Consider the following 20,150-nt stretch of genomic DNA (forward strand, 5'->3'; position numbering starts at 1 on the left):
AACCTACTCCGATTCCGACTTGATTCCGACTGTGACTGCAATGACCCACAGGTCCCGTTCCAAATTGGCGTCATTACCACGAACTGGATGTCCCCCAAGCGTGGCACTGAACCCGTCCACATTCACAGTGTCAGCCAGGATGATGAGTGGTGTGCCACCCTTACGGTCAACCAGTCCCCGGTGAGGTTCCGCCTGGACACTGGCGCTTCTGCCAATCTCATTGCGTCGTCTGATTTTCGCAAGCTCTGCGTACAGCCTGCAGTCCTGCCACCTGCGTGTAAATTGCTGGACTACAATGGCAATGCCATCACTGCCAACGGCTCCTGCCGCCTTGAGGTGACACATCGTGCTCACACAGTCATTCTCCCGTTCAAGATTGTTGATGCCTCAAAAGCCTCCTTGCTTGGTGCCCAGGCATGCAAGCTGCTCCACTTAGTGCAGAGAGTACACTCTCTCTCTTCAAGCGATGTGTCTGCATCCTCTGACACAGACTTCAGGGCGCAACTCGACTCCATCATCCAGCAATACCATGATGTCTCGAAGGCATGGGCACGCTCCCCTAAACGCACAAAATCTTACTCAAGTCCAACGCCACGCCTGTTGTTCACACACCTCGCAGAGTCCCAGCGCCCCTCAAGGACCGCCTCAAGCAACAGCTCCAGATCCTCCAGGACCAAGGAGTCATTTCTAGGGTCAGGGAACCCACAGATTGGGTAAGCTCCATGGTCTGTGTCAAGAAGCCGTCCGGCGAGCTGCGGATCTGTATTGATCCTGAAGATGTGAATCAGAATATCATGCGGGAGCACTACCCGATTCCGAAACGCGAGGAGCTCACGTCCGAGATGGCCCACGCCAAACGTTTCTCAAAACTGGATGTCTCGAAGGGTTTCTGGCAGATCCAACTAGATGAGTCAAGCAGGAAGCTGTGTATGTTCAACACATCCTTTGGCAGGTTCTGCTACAACCGGATGCCATTCGGCATCATCTCTGCGTCCAAAGTTTTCCACCGGGTCATGGAGCAGATGATGGAGGGGATCGACGGCGTCCGGGTATATGTCGACGACATTATTATCTGGTCATCCACCCCGCAGGAACACATTGCCCACCTTCAGCGTCTTTTCAGGCGCATCCACGAGCACGGCCTCCGCCTCAATACGGCCAAATGTTCCTTCGGCCAGTCGAGTGTCAAGTTTCTGGGGGATCACATCTCCCACCAGGGGGTGCGTCTGGACGAGGACAAGATTGCGGCAATCACGTCCATGAAGACGCCTGAGGACAAGAAAGCGGTTCTCCGGTTCCTGGGTATGGTGAATTTCCTCGGGAAGTTCATCCCGAATCTCGCCTCACACACTACAGCCCTCAGAGACCTGATTCGCAGAACCACAGATTTCCGATGGCTCCCTGCTCACGAGCATGAATGGCAGGAGCTGAAGGCCAAGCTTTCCATGGCCCCAGTGTTGGCCTTTTTCGACCTGACCAAAGAGACCAAAATCTCTACTGATGCCAGTCAGTCGGGGATTGGTGCCGTGCTCCTACAACGAGGCGAGGCCTCATCAAGGGCCCCCGTTGCGTATGCGTCGTGGGCAATGACTCCCACAGAGCAGCGTTATGCGCAAATTGAGAAAGAGTGTCTCGGCCTTCTCACTGGAGTCGTGAAGTTCGACGACTACATCTATGGACTTCCACAGTTCACGGTTGAAACAGACCACCGCCCCCTTGTAAATATTATCAAAAAGGACTTGAATGACATGACGCCTCGCCTCCAGCGTATCCTACTCAAGCTGCGCAGGTACGACTTTCAACTGATCGATACCCCTGGCAAGGACTTTGCCATTGCCGATGCCCTCTCAAGGTCGATCACAACTCCATGTGATAATGACGGCTTCAGTTGCCAAATAGATGCCCACGTTCAGTTTGCAGCCTCCCATTTACCAGCTACGGATGTACGACTGATGCAAATTCACAGCGAGACAGCGGCTGATCCACTTCTGCAGCGGGTGATGTGCCTAATGTCAGACGGGTGGCTCAAGGGCCAATGCCCGCAATTTTACAACGTCCGCGATGACCTGGCGGTTGTCGATGGGGTGCTCCTGAAATTGGATTGCATCGTCGTCCACAAAGCATGCGCCAGCTAGTGTTGGAGCAACTCCATGAAGGCCATTTAGGAATCGAGAAGTACCGCCGCAGGGCTAGAGGCCGTCTACTGGCCGGGCATCAATGCACCCTCAGAACGATGGTGCCATCAATTCTCGCTCCCAACCTCGATTATGTCCCCATGCTCCACCGCATGCACATGTCTCAACTGCAGCAGAAAACTTCCTGCGACTCACGGGCTGCTGACCTTCCCGACATCCATCCACGCGACAAGGTTCGCATCCACCTCCCGGATGGTGGCTGGTCTGCGCCTGCGGTCATTCTAAGGCAGGTTGTCCCCTGCTCCTTCCTGGTCCGCTTACCGGATGGATCCATTCGGCGGCGCAACAGGCGTGCTCTTCGCCTGGTTCCAGGGTCGTCACAGGATCCTCCGACCAGCTCTTCTACTGATCCCGTCGTGGACTGTGTGGCGCTTCCGGTCACTCTGCCTGCCCCTGACAGTGCTGCAGCCCTCCTGGCTCCTGAGGCACCAGCCATTGCCCCACCCTTGAGGCAATCAACCAGAGTTTGTCGCCCACCTCAGAGACTGAACTTATGAACTCTGTACACATGTGGACTCTCTGAAATGTTTTTTTTCCTATATCCTTTATTGTTGCATTCGTTATCCAGTGATTTGTAAATAGATTCGCTGGTTGTTCCAGTTAATGGTAGTCATCTGCACCAGGCGCCTTCCTCTGTAAATAGTCTTGTTCACTGTATATAGCTTTGTACATATGTCTTCACACCTCACACATAGCTAGGAACATTCTCCACACACCCACACTATTTATTATCACATGCCCATGTCAACATTTTTTTATAAAAGGGGATATCATAATATACACCAGTATATCATGGTGCAGACACACACTGATGAACACACACAGGGACCAATCAACATGTACAAACATCGCAGCCAATCACCAGTTAGAATACACACACTATAAAGGCAGAGGGCGCCACGGTTCCCGCTCATTCTGGGTGCTGCCTCTGAGTGTAAGAAGAACTCATCCAGCCCAGCACAGATTTACAACACGTGCTGAGAGAATCAACTGGTTCAGACAAGGCTTAGGTCTCTAGTTTAAGTTAGCATCATTTACATCCACAGTCATCGTGTGTTAGTTAGTTAGAGGTAGTTAATAAAATTGAGTTGAACCTTCATCAGTGTTGGAAGTGTCTGTTCATCTCTCAAGCCTACACTAGCCAACACTTCAATGGCCACTTAATGCAAGGGTTCTCTCACAACTAGATTGCCAACTAATCATTTCTCCTTGCACAAAACCCAGTCTAAGGTGGCCTGTTCCCTTGTTGGCTCCTCAACATATTGGTCCAGAAAACCATGCCGTACACACAGAAATTCTTCCTCTATTGTACTGTGACTAATTAAAGTCACCCATAATCACAGATGTACCTTTATCGCATGCATCTCTGATTTCCTGTCTAATGCTATTCCCAACATTACCACTGCAGTTTGGTAGTCTGTATACCACCCCACAAATGTTTTTTGCCCCTTGATGTTTCTTAACTCCATCCAGACAGATTCTACATCATCTGTACCAATATCTTTCCTCAATATTGTATCAATATCTCCTTTAATCAAGAATGCAACTCCACCCCCTGGGACATCAGTCCCAGTCCTGCCCATGTGTAACCCATCCAGGCTGTACAGGTCAAACCTCCTCCAGAACTAGACCCAGTGCCCCAGGAATCTGAAACCCTCCCCCTCACACCATCTGTTCAGTCACGTATTCATCCAATGCATCCTCTTATTTCTACTCTGACTAGCACGTGGCCCTGATAGTAATCCTGAGATCACTACCTTTGAGGTCTCAACTTTCTTCCTAACTCCCTGTATTCTACTTTCGGGACCTCATCCATTTTTTCACCTGTGTCGTTGGTACCGATGTGCACCACGCCCACTGGCTGTTCACCCTTCCCCTCCAGAATGTTCTGTTATCGCTCTGAGACATCCTTGGCCCTAGCACCATGGAGGCAACATACCACCTTGGAGTCTCATTTGCGGTCACAGAAAACAGTATATCTGTTTTGCAAGGGAATGGCCACAGGAGATTCCTGCACTGGCTGCCTAGCTCTCTTGCTCTGCCTGGTGGACACCAATTCCCTTCCAGCCTTTGGAGCCTGAGCCTGCGGTGTGACCACCTCTCTATATGTGCTATCCGCAACACTCTCCGGGTCACGGATGCTCCACAGTGTTCACAGCCGCCGCTCCAGCTCCAAAGCCCAGACTTCCAGGGGCTGTAGCTGGAGACATTTCCTGCACACATGCTGGTCCTGGGCACTAGAAGTGTTGCTGGCCTCCCAAATGCAGCGATAGGAACAAACCAAGGCTTTGAGTTCTCCTACCATGACTTTCTCTTTTAAATTAAAAGATGCTTGATATTAAATTCAACCAAATTTTCTGTGGCCCTTCTTTGCTTGTCCTCGTTACTGCAAATTAGAGCCCTTACAGATTATAAACCACAAAATTTATTTTCAAACTATAATTGATGAAAGTTGCAAAGACTTACCAACCTTGCGCACTACTGACCAATTACCAATCAGCTCTCTCCCTTGTAGCCTCACCTTGTAAGACCTCTCTGAAGATTTAAAAGTTACAAAGCTTTTACAAAGGAGAAAAAGCTCTGCAGCGAATCCCCACTCTGCTTCAAATTCCCAAGTTTAAAGCTCACTCTGCCTGTGGCCTCACTCCAGATGAGGCCTCTCTCCCACTGCTCATATGCAAATCTCATTGTGAGTGCGCTTTGAAGCTCTTTACTTGAATAGAGCTGAGACTGTCTGAGCAGACTCACACACCAGTTAAGCTTCAAATGATGTCATCAACACCACTTACCTGCTAATCAGGCTTCAGGAGATTGACAGAAAACTGCCACACAGGTACTTGGGGCAGCTCCTTATTAACCCAAATTAACTTTTTAACTGGATAACTAAACTTTTAGAAAATGAAACTTACAGAAAATGGAAATGAATAGACTTACCAATTGAATCCCCACTCTGCTTTAATACAATAAGTACAATCAATGCAAAATGCATAAAATGGTGTGACAAAATGAATCTTTTCTGCAGAGTATGCCATCAGATCTCCCTAGGCGTACAGCATCTCTACTTGAAAAATTGAGCATTACTTTTCTGACTTGCACTTTAGTCTGTATAATTTTCAATTTGCTTTGCAAATTGCAGCTCTAACTGTTGAAGATGTTGGGTTAGATTTTGCTTCACCCCGAGAACACTCAGACAAAAGCAAAGCAAAACTATAATACTCGACTTGTAATTAAACTGTTCCATTGGAAATAGAGAGTCCATGAGGCTCTAAGATGAATTTTTAAACTGGGCTTTGACATGTTACATGACAAAGATTTTCCACAGAAATCAGCCCTCAACTCCCACAAAGTAAAAATAAACTGTCAAACATGGAACAAATTATCCTGTGGCTACTTTTCAGATGTAATTCTGTCTTTTTAAGTGATGGCGCATTTCAGTGAAGAACAGGAATACTATTTCTTAAAAGACAGAAAGTCACAATGTTTATTATTTCTTGCACTGAAATAAATTAGGCGCGAACATCATTCTTTTGGTTATTGTTTGTTCATGGCAGTAAATTCCCTTGAAGATTCAGCAATCAGAATTGCTTGGGCTGGATTTTCTGCGCAAAAGTACAAACAACGCTGTGGGCTAGAGTTATTGATACTATGAAAATTCACCTGTAGTGTCGATGGACTCCTCTTCCATTGATCGCAATTTCTATGCTGGAATGGAAGAAGTGTACCTGGTAGAATGACATCTTCCATCAAAATCTCACCAATCTCATCTCACTTGCCTGCAATGTTAAGTTCATCCACATGATGCAGACGACAAAGTGTGCTAGGAACAGATCCTGGCTAAAAATAACCATTTCCGTATCTTCAAGAAACCTCATACAAAATCATTGCCTCTAAAAAAGAGAAATTAAGAGTTTCTTTAATTTCATTTATTTTGAGTCTTTTTTGACTAAAATGTACAGATATGTAACAGATTGAAAAGTTGCTCCTGTTAAATTGCCATTTATCATTTAGAATTTCAAAGATGTGAGGTTGCTTCCTATGCAAATAACTTACATTACTGGCAATAATTATACTGAAGGAAACCAGCTAGTCTAGATTCCAGATTTTCCTAGACAGTTTAATTTGAGGTTTGTCCCATTTTTAAAAAATACAATTTACTAACGTCATTTTCTAAATTTCTTTGGTTTCTATTTCTGAGTCACATCCACAAACAAGTGCAAAGTCTTTGAAGCATGATTAAATTCTATCCTATACCCCAACTTTAATTGTGGCTATATTCCATGGAACCACTAAATATAATGGGGTAGACAACAACTTCTGTGATGAAGCAAGCTGTTCAATATATCATGGGGTTGAATTTTCTTCTTTGTGATGGGAATCAAGACTTGGGTCATTTCCAGACAATGCAATGCTATCCCAAATCTTGACTGGCTGTGCCGACTCATCGTCTTCTCCCATCTCACCATCAGGCTGGAGTTGGAGCCATTAGGTTCTAAAACAAGGTGGAGGCAAGTGGCTATCAAGGCAGCCAGATTAGAATCCGCTTCTCTTCATTGGGACATTAGACCAGCTCTTTGATGTGTGTGATGTCCCCCTAACAATAACCACCCCAAACGCAATAACCCAACACCATTCAAAAACTACTTTAAAAAACATTATCCCATTTAGTGGTCAGAAAACTGGCAACATAAATAAACTCAGTACCCTTGACAGCTGTGTCAATCATCCCTGCTGAATTGAATCCATTAATGGGTTTCAAACTCAATCAAGTACTCATAATAGGATTCAATTGCACAGCAGTATAAGAAATACCTCTGTAGTAGACTACATTGAAACCTTTAAAGTCATTAAAAGACCTCAGCCACTTGGTCAAGCTTAAAAGCAGGGTAATAGACATATGTTATTCAATTAAAAGGTTAAAGCACAGGGAAAAATTGACAGTCAAAGCTGAATATCATATTGTCCAATACAGAAGAGCACTTTACCCATTGGATAATGTACTCTAATGCATCTGAGCATTTTTCCAATTTCTCAATGCCGCCAATTTAATAGTCACTTCCCTTTTAAGAACAATGTCTTTTCATTAATATTAGTTGTTTGAGCACTTCTTCACCTTCACTAATGCAGAGAATATCGTAATGTTTATGTAAATGAGCGTCACAGTATTGAGTGATAGACTATGAAATTTGGTACATCTTAAAAACTAGTCAACTTCTAATAAGGAAGCTCTATGTTATTCTTAACATTAAATTGCAGCTCAAAGATCCCCAGCAATGACAAAGCATGGGCAGCACAGTAGCATAGTGGTTAGCACAATTACTTTACAGCTCCAGGGTCCCAGATTCGATTCCCGGCTTGAGTCACTGTCTGTGCTGAGTCTGCACGTTCTCCCCATGTGTGCGTGGGTTTCCTCCGGGTGCTCCGGTTTCCTCCCACAGTCCAAAGATGTGCAGGTTAGGTGGATTGGCCATGCTAAGTTGCCCTTAGTGTTCAAAATTCCCCTTAGTGTCGGATGGGGTTACTGTGTTGTGGGGATAGGGTGGAGGTGTGGGCTTGGGTAGGGTGCTCTTTCCAAGAGCTGGTGCAGACTCGATGGGCCGAATGGCCTCCTTCTGCACTGTAAATTCTATGAAAGCTGAAATAGCCAGAATTGAGTCTAAACTTGTGAAGACAAATTGATAAGGGATACATACATAGCGCAAATGATTTCACTCTGTTCAGGGATCAAGGAATAAATTCCTGTAGTGGTCAGAAGACTGTTATTGGCAGGTTAATGATGTTCATTAAAGCAATTGTAACAACAGCACCTTGAATGTATATAGTGATGCAAAAGTAAAATACTGTAGATGCAGGAAATCTGAAAGAAAAACAAAATGATTGAAAAAAAACTCAGCCGGTCAGGCAGCACCTGTAGAGAGAGAGGAAAGAACATAATTAAATGTTATAGGTCAATGCCCAGCCTGATGAGTACTTCCAACATGTTCTGTTTTTTTTTATTGCATTTAAAATGTAGATTAAAACTTCCTAAGGTGCATCTCTGAGGCACAGTCTGGGAAAAATTGATGCCAAGTTAGAGGAAGAGGTATTCGAGAATACTTTGTCAAACAGGTGTTTTAAAATGGACCTCAAAGAAGGAAGGTCAAGAGGCACAGAGGTTTGGCATTGAGATTTTTAGACTGTGGCGATTGGATGGCTGATCACCAGTGATGAGGGATTGATGGACAAGAGGCCAAAGTAGGAGAAGCAGAGGTTGGGATGGAATGATTCTAGCGCTAGAGGATAGAGGGTCAAAGGCACAACTGAATTTAATAGGGATTTTAAGTTTGAGGATCAATGGGAACCAGGAGCCAAAGTAGGTCACCAAGAATAGAGGTAGTGGGCTGCCCCCTGCCAAGGTTCTGAATGCTGAACCCCAGTGAACAAGGAGCTGGTGATAGTTAAGATGTGGATAGGGGGATGTGGGATTTTACAAGGGTGAAGGAGAGACCAACCAGGAGTGAGTTGAAAGAGTGGAGTCTGGAGGTGACGAAGACCTGGATGACAGTTTGAATAGCGACTGAGTTGAGGTGGGCAGAGGGGTGTTATTATAGAGGCTGTTGATGTTACAGGGGTAGAAGTGAAGAACCTTTATGTTAAAAACAGAACATGGGAGCAGAAGTTCAGCGCGGGGGAGAACAGTAGATTACCAACATTCATGGTTCGACCCAGAAAGGTTTAGTGCGGGGAATGTGTTCTTTCTTTTGAATAAACGTTCGCCGTTTTAGCAGAGTTCTGCTATTACTCAGCTTCGCATCTATCCAACCCGATCACAGCCAGAACGCGTTCAAGCCTCAGCTTATGAGGTGGTTTCAGTGAGAGTAGTTGGGGGAAGGAGACAGTGGCTGCGGTTGTTATTTTACAGGCTGTCCGGATCGAAAGGCTGCCTGTGTCTGAGTAGCTGTGAGGTCACAGTTGCAATGCGAAAGACTAAAATCGTGTGGATCCCCCGGGACAAAGGTGACATCTGATTTGCCCGAGCAGAGTGAATAATGGAGCAGACAGTCTCCCACAGCAGCAAGACTGCTTGTACTTCACCATGAGAGGATGATATTACTTATTCCAGCTGGACATACTTTCCTTCCAGCAGACGAGGGAGCGTAAGACCAGTGAATGCTTTTTAAAGATATATAGTTAAAAAAGGATTTTTACATTCAACTGTGTGTCAGGCGTGTTGGTTGGTGTTTCTCGAGAGAATGCTGGTGGGAGCATCATGTGTACCAGGAGTCAGATCATTGCCTGCCTCTTCGTGCTCTCAGCGTTGGAAATAGGCTTCGGTATCACCAGCGTGACTCTGGGCGCAGTCAGCATCGGGAGGAACCAGGCTCTCCAACACCAGCTCGGGGACTCTTCACCGGTATGGAGCGGGATCTGTGTACGTTGCAAACTGTTTTCTCTTGGATTTCTTGCATTTGCTTTTCACCTCGGTGTTTTATGTTGCACGGTCCTCGGGCTTGGATCAGGGGTAGTCAGTGGGGAACAATGGGCTGTTAAGTTTGAACTCTGAAAAGAAATTAGAGCGAATATGAATTTGTAAAGAGGGTGGCCAAACCGAGTTGTCAACCACGTGTTTGCATTGCATTCCACTTCCTAAGTTCAACCAATCTTGGTGGGGGGGGGGGGGGGGGGGGCGTTTATTTTGTTATGTCAAAAGAGATGGCATTGTATAATTTCAAAAGTGGCTGCTACAAATGTCATGCACTGTGTGTAAATGTCAGTGTAAAACGGAGCGGTACTCCGGCAGTCTCCTCTCAGTGTAAGTCAGTAATGAGTTGAAACTGGTGCAGACGAACAGAAGGATTGTATTTGCAGTGTTTGACTAATACTGCAAAGAAATGGCAAATGTGGGTCCTGCCTCGGACAACCACCTGAAAACAACCTGAAACGGTGTTGTGTAGTTAGCACAACCTCTCCCGCCAGGTCACAACTACCGTTGTTTTGGCTGGGGACATCTCGAATGATGTCTGGGTTGAAAACTGTTGTTTGTTGATGGTTGCTGTCTGGTAAACTTTTGCCCGCGCCTAGTTGGATTCACATGAATGACCATTTATAATTTTTTTTAAAGTCTTAAACATCTGGAAAAAGTCGGAACCCGCCTCGGGACGAACATTTCAGTTGTTTTACTTTTAAACCTCTAATCAAATTGACACGAATCTTTCGGGCAAAATTGTTGGAAACCGGGTTGGAGAAGGAGTAGGGAATTCATCTCTCTGCTGAGCAGAGACCCCGGATTGAAAACCTCACTGACCTGCAAATAAACCTATTTCAACAGCAAGTGAGCTGTAACGCATGAATGGGGTCAGCACAAACGTTTCTCTCCACAGATACTGACGCGCTAAGTATCTCCGGCCTTTTTGTTTTAATTTCAAGTTTCCAGCTTCTGCAATATTTTTGCTTTTGTGTTGATCTGTATTATTCTCCAATGGACAGGATTCCATGTTATCCAGCCTGTGCTGGATTAATCCATTGACCAGAATGTCAATTACTTCATGGATCTGATTATTAAATTTTGGGCCAATTTCATTTCAGTTGCAATCTTTCTTTGGAGAGGGCTGAGATTTCCGGTGGGGGAGGGGCTGATGGAAACTATTCAGGATTTTCCATGTATTTCGTCGGGACAGTTGTGTCCTGTTATCACTGGGTGACGGTTTCAAGATCGAAAGGCGGATGTGTCAAACGGTTCTTTAATGGACTTAAAATGTTTATTCTCAGTGCCTGACCGATAGGAACTGCAGTCACTTGCTTCTATCAAGGGATGCAGTTACACAGTGCCACAAATGCTGGGATTGGTACCCATCCACGATGAGTATTGTTAAGCCTGACATCTTTCATGTGTTAAAATTCAAGGTTTCACAGCTTCCCCAAGGGCCTCTCCAGACTGAAAATCAATTCCAGGGCTAAAGGGCTTGATTTTCCTGTGGGATTCGGGATCTCAACATTGGGACCGAATGGAGATCCTGAACCTGCACTTTCCTGGATCGAGGTTAGTGGGTAATATTCCCGGAGACGCTCTCCTAGTTTGCTGTCTCTATGCTCACGAGTCTATTAAGGATGGTTTGCTGCCTACACCCCGTTCTGAGGCCTGACAGCTCTGGATCCTCACCATCCCAATCAGGAGAGTGGGCAGCTTGGGGGCTGCAAGGGCGCCTCAACATGGAGGTGCCATTGAGGTGTCAGTTTAATTGAGAAATCTGGAGGGGTCATCTCAGTACGGCCCCCGGATCAGGAGGGAAGTCTCTCCGGCGGGAACGTCAGGGCCATAGCAGGTTTCCTGCTGCTGGGCCCTTTGCGTATTGGAGCCTGCAGCTCAGTCTCCCTGCCCGGCGTGGACGGGAAATGTCACAAAGGAGGACAGATGATCCTGGGAAACTTTCCCAGCAGTGGAATAACGAGGTGGAACATTTCCAGCATGCCCCTCCGCCACTATTTTCCCAGCCCTTCAACCAGTAAGTCCACCACCATGGCTCCCGGAAATTTCAGCCCCACATATTACCATTTGACAGCCTTGGAAATTGCGTGCTAAAACAGTCAGGTAACTAAAGTGACAGAAGTGAATAGTTCTGTTTTTATCAAGCGCAGTATACAAACAAGTTATGTCAAGCACCTCCACTACACTTGTTAGGTTATCTTAACCAGATATATCTGCCCTGTTGTGCTTTGTGAGGATGCATCATAGAAATTAGTCCTTATTGAATATGTAACCATATAATATAACGTGGTAATTGCCGAATATTGAAATTACGATGGGTTCTACTTTATGCAAATCACCTTTTTCACTTGCTGGGCAGGAATAAGCTATTCTCGTGCAATAGTCCTGATAATAAAACAAAACTTACATTAAAGAACAGTGAATTTTGCTGTGCTAAGTTTAAGGTATTGGGTAGGGACTAATTGCTGCAATGTATTCTAGAATCTAGAGAATACAATGAGAAATTATATTCAGAATGGCAGCAATACAAAAACTTGACGATATTTAAAAAACTAATACGTCTTTTCCTCTTTCCAGTTTTTAATCTGTGGAATATGTGGAATTGTGTGCGCCAAAAAGAAATCAGGTCGCATAGTGAGTGCTTTTATTTTTCAAACATCCAACACCAACCACCAGCCCTCCAAATACCACAAGTGTCAACATCACATCATTATTTCACCCTCGTCGCTGTTACATTCTCTCCACAGTAAATGCAGAGTGGCTAATAAATATGCACTCCTTCTTATTCACTCCCTTTCCACACATTGAATTATTCCTGGAACAAATGCTTTTGCATTGTGTAATTGTAGCAATTGACTAGTTCCACTTTTGATATGGAATTTAGATTTTTATAAAGAAACATAGGCGCTGCTTTGGCATTGTAGTTTATTTCACTGAAAAGTGAAAAGAAGGCAAAAAATATATTTCAGTTTTTTCTGCTGCATTCTGACTCTTGTTTATGCTTGCTTGAGACTCCGACAATATGCTGTTTGCAGCAAATGTAAACCATCTAGCAAGTGAATTCTCAATATTTGGAGATTTTAAGTAAATATCAATTACATAAGCAGAGGCCCTTGATACTGAATTAAAAATCATTTTAATAACCATGTCACTCTTGGATAGCTATACAGGAGCCAACTAATATTATTTTACTCAAGTGATGGCAGCAAGCTATCACATTCATGATATATAATCGATAATAGTTGTGCTCTATCAAAAATTATTATACTGTAAATACTGCATTTGATACTTTAATTTTCCAAACTCATTCCCTGTGAAAGTATTTCTTTGAATAATGTAACAGATGTTAAATTTTGGGTGGTTGGGACAGTTGATGATTAAACTTCAATAAAATAATAGCTTGCTTACCCAACACAACTCTCAGTAAACGCATGTGAAGCAAATTGATTTTTAATAAAATAAAAACTACACTAAAACATACTGAATTTCATATAAAAATAACATGGATAATGATGAGAACTAACTAAACTGTATCCACATGGTCTACATTCCTCTGTCCGGAAAAAGAATGGAAGATGTGTATAAACTGATACAATTTCATTTTGCCCGAATTGGGTAGATATTATGATTAAAAATCTATTCAAATGCAGCTGCATTGTATTTCCATTTTGGGAAATGTACTGTATAATCTTATTATTATGAACAGTGGTTTATTTAGTTTATTTTTACATAAGGGTTCCTGGAATCAGAAAACCATCTCATAGACAGAGAAAATAACCTGCTGACAAGACTGATGCTTCAAATGGGGCTGGCATCTATTCCATTGGGAAGTTTCTGATCATGTTTATTGAGGGGGATTCTTCTGTCGCCACAAATGTCATAAAAACAGAAGGGACTGGCGGGCGAGAGAATGAACAGTTGTAACCATTTAAAATTAAGATAATCCTGCATAATTTTAAAAAAGCTTGCTTTAAAGATTTATTTATAATATCAAATAGTGGAATTTCTATTTTGCCTTCTAATTTTATTTCTAGTTTGCTGATGTGGAGACTGATTTTAATTCTTCCTGTCTCCTGCCAGATGATATTATTTTCTGCCTGTTGTATCTGTGGACTGATCGGCGGAATATTAAATTTTCAGTTTCTGCGGGCAGTATCAAAAAGGAGAGCAGTCACTTTCCCCATACATATCGCTTCCATGTCAATGGCATGCCTGGGCATTGTGGGCTGCACTCTCTCTGCCTGGCTCACCTGTCGCCTTGCCAGCAACGAGCAGCAGAGGATGTTCCTGGAAAGAGACCACTCAATGCATCATTCCCACGAAATGACAGACAAAGTATGTAAGATTTGAAATTGAAAATATTTGATATACATATATTTGATGAACATTTATTTTTGCTTCCTCCTCACTGTAATAAGTTGGTAGGTTCATTGGTTGGAAAATTGTATTTGACTTTGGAATGCTCATCCCTAAACATTTCAATTCAACCATGTTTATAGGAATTTTATGTTATTTTAAATTGTCCATTTTATGTCATTATTGTAACTATATAAACTATATTTAAAAACAGCAAGTGTGTGTATAAGGTCTTTACAGTTAACTCCATTAAATCCAGCATTTTCTGGTTATAGCAAAGTAGTGACATTACAGTAAACCAGTCATAGAGTTTTAGAATAGTAGAGCATGAAAGAAGGCCATTCAGTTCATTGTGCTTATACCAGTGTCTTAATCCCACTTGCTGTCCTTCTGTTGCAAATCAAATCAAATTGCATTCATCTATATAAACCATTTTTATTCCTGTTGTTCCCAATTTTTAGGTTCTCTTTTCTTTCTTTGGTTTTTGGGTTAGCTTTCAGCAGTTCTGTGTTGTATTTTTCTATGATCGATGTTCTATTTATTCCTCTACTGATAGCCAACAGACCGATTTATAAGCTTGTGCCACTTCCTTCGCCACTATGATTTATTTCTGTCTCCTACTCAAAATTAACAGAATTCCCAAACTCTGGTAATCCTGGCCTCCGTTTCCTCTTAAAATGTATAGGCCACAACATTTGATTGTGTATTTTCAGCACCACCGGTGCCATTTCACACTCAAAAAGGCATCTGCATCGCATGCATGCTCTTCTGATGCTGTCTGCATGGATGTCATTTTGGACAGGCCATTGATGCAGGCATGAAGAGCATGTGCAGATTGCAATGTTCATCAGCATTTATTGCTGATTTGCCATCAGTAGTACCATTTTCAAACTCAGTCTTCCAGCTAGCAGCCTTTCTTAACCTTGCACAGCTGAACACATATTGGGCAGCAGGAACCACACCCCATCACCATCAGTGCCATTTAAAGAAATAATCAAACACTTTCAGATTAGTTGCTGGTTGATTTTTTTCTGGTGGTTATTGAGTTAGTAAAGGTGTTATTTAACTGATGTTTAAAGTTAGCAAAGACTGCCCAAAGTGGTATGGCATGTGATGACGGCCTTGCTTCTCACTTCTGCTCCCACACAGCGGCCAAAGATGGATGCTGTGATTTCTTTACCCCTTGGCCAGCAGTATGACAGGGAGAATGGAACAGGTCAACAGAGAGGAGAACAAACTGCTCAAAAAAGAGAAGTCAGGGTGAAGGGCTCTCAGCAAGAGGCCACCAGAGTTGTCAATGAGCACTTCTCATAGCTCAAGCTTGGTTTGGAATGGTGTGTGCTCCATCTCTGTTTCATGAATAAGGTGCTTGCTGAAATATACCACTTCTTGCATCAGACCTGCAATAGCAATGTGAGGATAGTAATTCCAATGGCTGTAGAAGTGACCGTGGCCATAAACCCTTTTGTGTCGACATCCTTCCAGGCTGCAGCAGATGACATTTTCAACGTCCCATATTTCACTATTTGCTAATCTATAATAGAGTCCTTTAGTTTATAATAATCACTCCTTTAATTTCCAGCTGGTGGGTGACCATGTTCAGCACATCGTGCAGCTTAATGCCTGGTATTAATGCTCAGTTATGGGAGGCACAGTGGGACAGTGGTTAGTTCTGCCACCGCACAGCTCCAGGGACCTGGGTTTGATTCTGGCCTTGGGTGACTGTGGAGTTTGCACTTTCTCCCCATGTCTGCGCGGATTTCCTCCGGTTGCCTCCCACTGTCCAAAAATGTGCAGGTAGGTAGATTGCCCATACTAAAACATTGCCCCTTAGTGCCCAGGGATGTCAGGTTAGGTAGGGATAGGGTGGGGTAATGGGCTTGGGTGCTTTTTCAGAGAGTTGGTGCCAACTTAATGGGCCGAATTGCCTCCTTCTACACTGTAGGAATTCTATGTATTCTAGCAACAGTCAGGATGGTTTATTCTGCACCCATCTGTTGTCCCATCAGCACCATTAGAAGCCAGGAGCTTGACAGGAGCTATCTGCTAATCACTTGGCTAATGACCCTAGTGTAGATCCCAAAGCACATGCGAGCAGGATTGGTGATAGTGTAGCCAGGCTATCATAAGAAATGTAATTGACCAGACCATTGCAGTACTAAAATAGCATTCCTGGTGCCTGGATCACTTTGGAGAGGCACCCTGCAACATTCTACAGGATGTGTCTCACAATGCATTGAAGTCTGCAGCATCCTACACAACGTTGCCATCATAAGAACACCAGGTGTACAGCAAGCAACTAAGGTGGAAAATGAGGAGGAACAGAAGTTGGAGAATGAGGAGGAGGCAATCAACACAACTTTTCTTTCCAGCCAGGCTGTCCATGAGTGGCTCATCTCATCACAGTTCCAGTAAACACAATTCTAGTTCCCCATTCATCAGTAGTCCCACACATTACCTTTCTTCTCTTGTAGGTTTTTAACCACAATGCTGAAATAAAATCCACAACAAAACAAGCACTCCAAACCAACTTTATCCAAGAAACCATCCAATATTCTATACAAGGTAGCAACTAATCATTCTTGCACATTCCCTTAGTGCTTGTCTTTCATGTGCCTTTGCCTGTCCTTGTGCCCCTCTGCAGTGCTACCACAGTGGTTGCAGCATGGTTGGTGGAATCTTCTGACTTTCTCTGGAGGGAGACTGCAGATAGCCTTGCAGGATGACCTTGGGCAGCTCTGGCCCAAGAAGGCCCAACTTCAGACTGCATCATCTTGGCATGGATAGCAGCAATCTGGGCTGTCTGACGATGAATGCTGTAATCCTGAGAGACAGCAGCTTCATACCATACAGAGCCATTGCACTCACCCAGGGCAACATCTCAATGATTCTAATAATCTGTTGGAGGACAGATTGCTGGACTGCAATGAGCTGCTGAAAGTCCCTTTGAAAACTGGTTACTCCAGCTGTGATGGCAGGATGTCTGAGACTGCATGGCAACAAACTGACCTTGCATGATTCAGACTGAGGTTCCACTGCAACACTCTGATGTTGGGTGGCTTCTGCCTGTGCTGCGATGGAAGCTAAGGCATTGACCATTGGACACTGCATCATGGTTAGGTCCACAAGTGTGTTGATGGCGGAGGGAAAGATGGGTCTAATCTCCATGAAAATCTCCAAGGATGGCGTTGAACGTCTCCAACCTCCTTGACAGTGACTGCAGGCCATCTGGCTAAACCATTAATGCACAAGGCAATTCATTGTGCATACCCATCAGCCTTTTTTGTGTGTCAGCCCATCAAAATATTAATCTGAGTCTTCTGCAGCAGATCTTGTGTGTGACTTCATCCTCCAGCAAGCTGGCATCTGTGCTCTCCTTTACCCCTGCTTGGACTGCTTCCCATTCATGCCAAGTGTCTCACCATGTACAGGTCACACTTCTAAACCAGCCCATACAGTTTGTGGCAGTGTCATTATGTGAGCTGGTAGCTGTGAGTGTAAGAATGAGTAACACAATATTATCTTCATCAGTCTTTTCTCTTCCATAATTTGTTGCTGTGCCCATGCCTGACCAGGTTGCAGTTCCTCGGTATATGAAAGGAGGAATTCGCAAATATGGGCTGCAGTGAAGGGAAGGGATGCATGCTTACACCATCTACAGCTTGTGTATGAAAATAGATTCTGGTGTCATGTGCAAGTACCTTTAAGAAATGGGTGTTTATAAATGGGTGTGTATATAAATATCTTTAGTGAGAGTACCTTTAAGAAATCGGTGTTTACTACTGCAGTGATGTCAGAGAGTGGGTCGAGCTGGGCTGTCTGTCAGCTTTTTACTTTTGTTTTAGGCTGTTTGTTGCAAGGTGTGTTTTAGTTACATTTTCAGAGCTGGATAGCTGCAGTTACAGCCACAAGGGGTATTAGTCTCTCTCTGTAATCTAAAAACTGTAAATCGATCCTTTGGTGATTTAAAACCAATAACTGCTCACAGTAGTGACTTTAACCTGATGTGCTTCTGGTAAAAGATGTTTTAGGTCTTATGGATGTTAAAAGGAAAGCTTAAAGGATTACTTAGCGCTGTATTCTTTGAGCATTGTATTTTAATTAATGGTTGCTAAGATGTTCACTGCATGTTTCAAAAAGGTTAACTGGAGTTCATAAAATAAACATTGCTTTGCTTTAAAAATTACCTTTCCATTTCTGCTGTACCACACCTGGAGAGTGGGCCATGTGCTCCCCATACCACAATCTATTAAAAGTTGTGGGTCAGGTGAACTCCATGATACACTTTGGGATTCTCTAAACCCTGGCCATAACCAATTGGGGGCTCATCCAGGATAACAATCTATCTACTGGATTGGCTTAGTGAACTTAAAGACAGTGAGGGGTGAGCATATTGTGGTTGCTTTTCAGGTGTGGTATTTTAGTTTAAGTGGGGAGTTATGTTGTGTGTCCAATGGCTCTTTCAGAGACTCTGAGGTTTTTGGGGGTGGAGACGGTCACACACAGTACCTTCAGGACAGAGACTAAATGCAGACTATTAGATTTGGCAAAAACATTGCAGTTAACATTATCTGACAAAATGCAAAAATATGAGGTAATTATGGTGGTGGCTAAGCATTTAAAGTTGCCTGAGATACAGTCTGACTCATTAGAAACAGCAAAGATCCAGTTGCAGATTAAGCAACTTGAACATGAAAAATAATTAAAGCAGCTTGAATATGCAATGAGAGAAAAAGAAAGAGAAAGGGAGATACAGATCAGGGAAATAGAAAAGGAGAGAGAAAAAAGAAAAAAGAGATAGAGAAGAAAAGGAAAGAGATAGACAGGAAAGAGAAGAAGATAAACATTTTGAACTTCAGAAAATGGCTATGAAACATAACAGTCAGTTAAAATTGGCAGACGCAAGGGGAAATGTACAGTTGGAGGATAGTGATGAGGATAGTGAGAAAGAGCGTCATAGTCGAGGTTTAGTGGGGATCTATTTAAATATGTCCAAGCATTGCCATGGTTTGACGAGAAGGAGGTGGAAGCCTTTTTCATTTCATTTGAGAAGGTAGCTAAACAAATGAAATGGCCACAGGACATGTGAGTATTACTGATTCAAACAAAGCTGGTAGGCAGGGCTAGTGAAGTGTTTGCATTACTACCGGAGGAGGTATCTGGGACATATGAGGAGGTGAAAAAAATCCATCTTAGGTGCATATGAACTAGTGCCTGAAGCATACAGACAAAGGTTTAGAAATTTAAGGAAAGAATTTGGTCAAACATACATGGAGTTTGAAAGGCTCAAACAAAGTAATTTTGACAGGTGAACAAAGAACAAAGAAAAGTACAGCACAGGAACAGGCCCTTCGGCCCTCCAAGCCTGTGCCAACCATGCTGCCTGTCGAAACTAAAATCTTCTACACTTCCTGGGTCCGTATGCCTCTATTCCCATCCTATTCATGTAATTGTCAAGATGCCCCTTAAATGTCGCTATCGTCCCTGCTTCCATCACCTCCTCCGGCAGCGAGTTCCAGACACCCATTACCTTCTGTGTAAAAAACTTGCCTCATACATCTCCTCTAAACCTTGCCCCTCGCACCTTAAACCTATGCCCCCCAGTAATTGACCCCTCTACCCTGGGAAAAAGTCTCTGACTATCAACTCTGTCGATGCCTCTCATAATTTTGTATACCTCTATCAGGTCGCCCCTCAACCTCCTTCGTTCCAGTGAGAACAAACCATGTTTATTCAACCTCTCCTCATAGCTAATGCCTTCCATACCAGGCAACATCCTAGTAAATCTTTTCTGCACCCTCTCTAAAGCCTCCACATCCTTCTGGTAGTGTGGCAACCAGAATTGAACACTATACTCCAAGTGTGGCCTAATTAAGGTTCTATACAGCTGCAACATGACTTGCCAATTCTTATACTCAATGCCCCAGCCAATGAAGGCAAGCATGCTGCATGCCTTCTTGACTACCTTCTCCACCTGCGTTGCCCCTTTCAGTGAACTGTGGACCTGTACACCTAGATCTCTCTGACTTTCAATACTCTTGAGGGTTCTACCATTCACTGTATATTCCCTACCTGCATTAGACCTTCCAAAATGCATTACCTCACATTTGTCCAGATTAAACCCCATCTGCCATCTC

At 43.8% G+C, this 20,150-nt stretch overlaps 1 protein-coding gene across 6 annotated transcripts in view; it reads left to right on the forward strand.

The window, feature by feature from the left end:
• Positions 1-8,859: 8,859 nt before the first annotated feature.
• LOC119966159 (transmembrane protein 196-like) overlaps positions 8,860-20,150 on the forward strand; it is an 89,579-nt gene continuing 78,288 nt past the window's right edge. The window contains exons 1-3 of one of the 6 annotated variants that reach the window (XM_038797456.1): positions 8,860-9,585; positions 12,235-12,291; positions 13,738-13,992. In XM_038797456.1, coding sequence (XP_038653384.1) covers positions 9,442-9,585; positions 12,235-12,291; positions 13,738-13,992 — 456 coding nt within the window. In that variant the 5' untranslated portion in view covers positions 8,860-9,441. Of the gene's footprint in view, positions 9,604-12,234; positions 12,292-13,737; positions 13,993-20,150 lie in introns of all 6 variants that reach the window. The other 5 variants (XM_038797459.1, XM_038797455.1, XM_038797457.1 and 2 more) reach the window with 5 other exon arrangements.

The sequence above is a fragment of the Scyliorhinus canicula genome, chromosome 5, assembly GCF_902713615.1.
Source record: "Scyliorhinus canicula chromosome 5, sScyCan1.1, whole genome shotgun sequence".
NCBI classification, from domain to species: domain Eukaryota; kingdom Metazoa; phylum Chordata; class Chondrichthyes; order Carcharhiniformes; family Scyliorhinidae; genus Scyliorhinus; species Scyliorhinus canicula.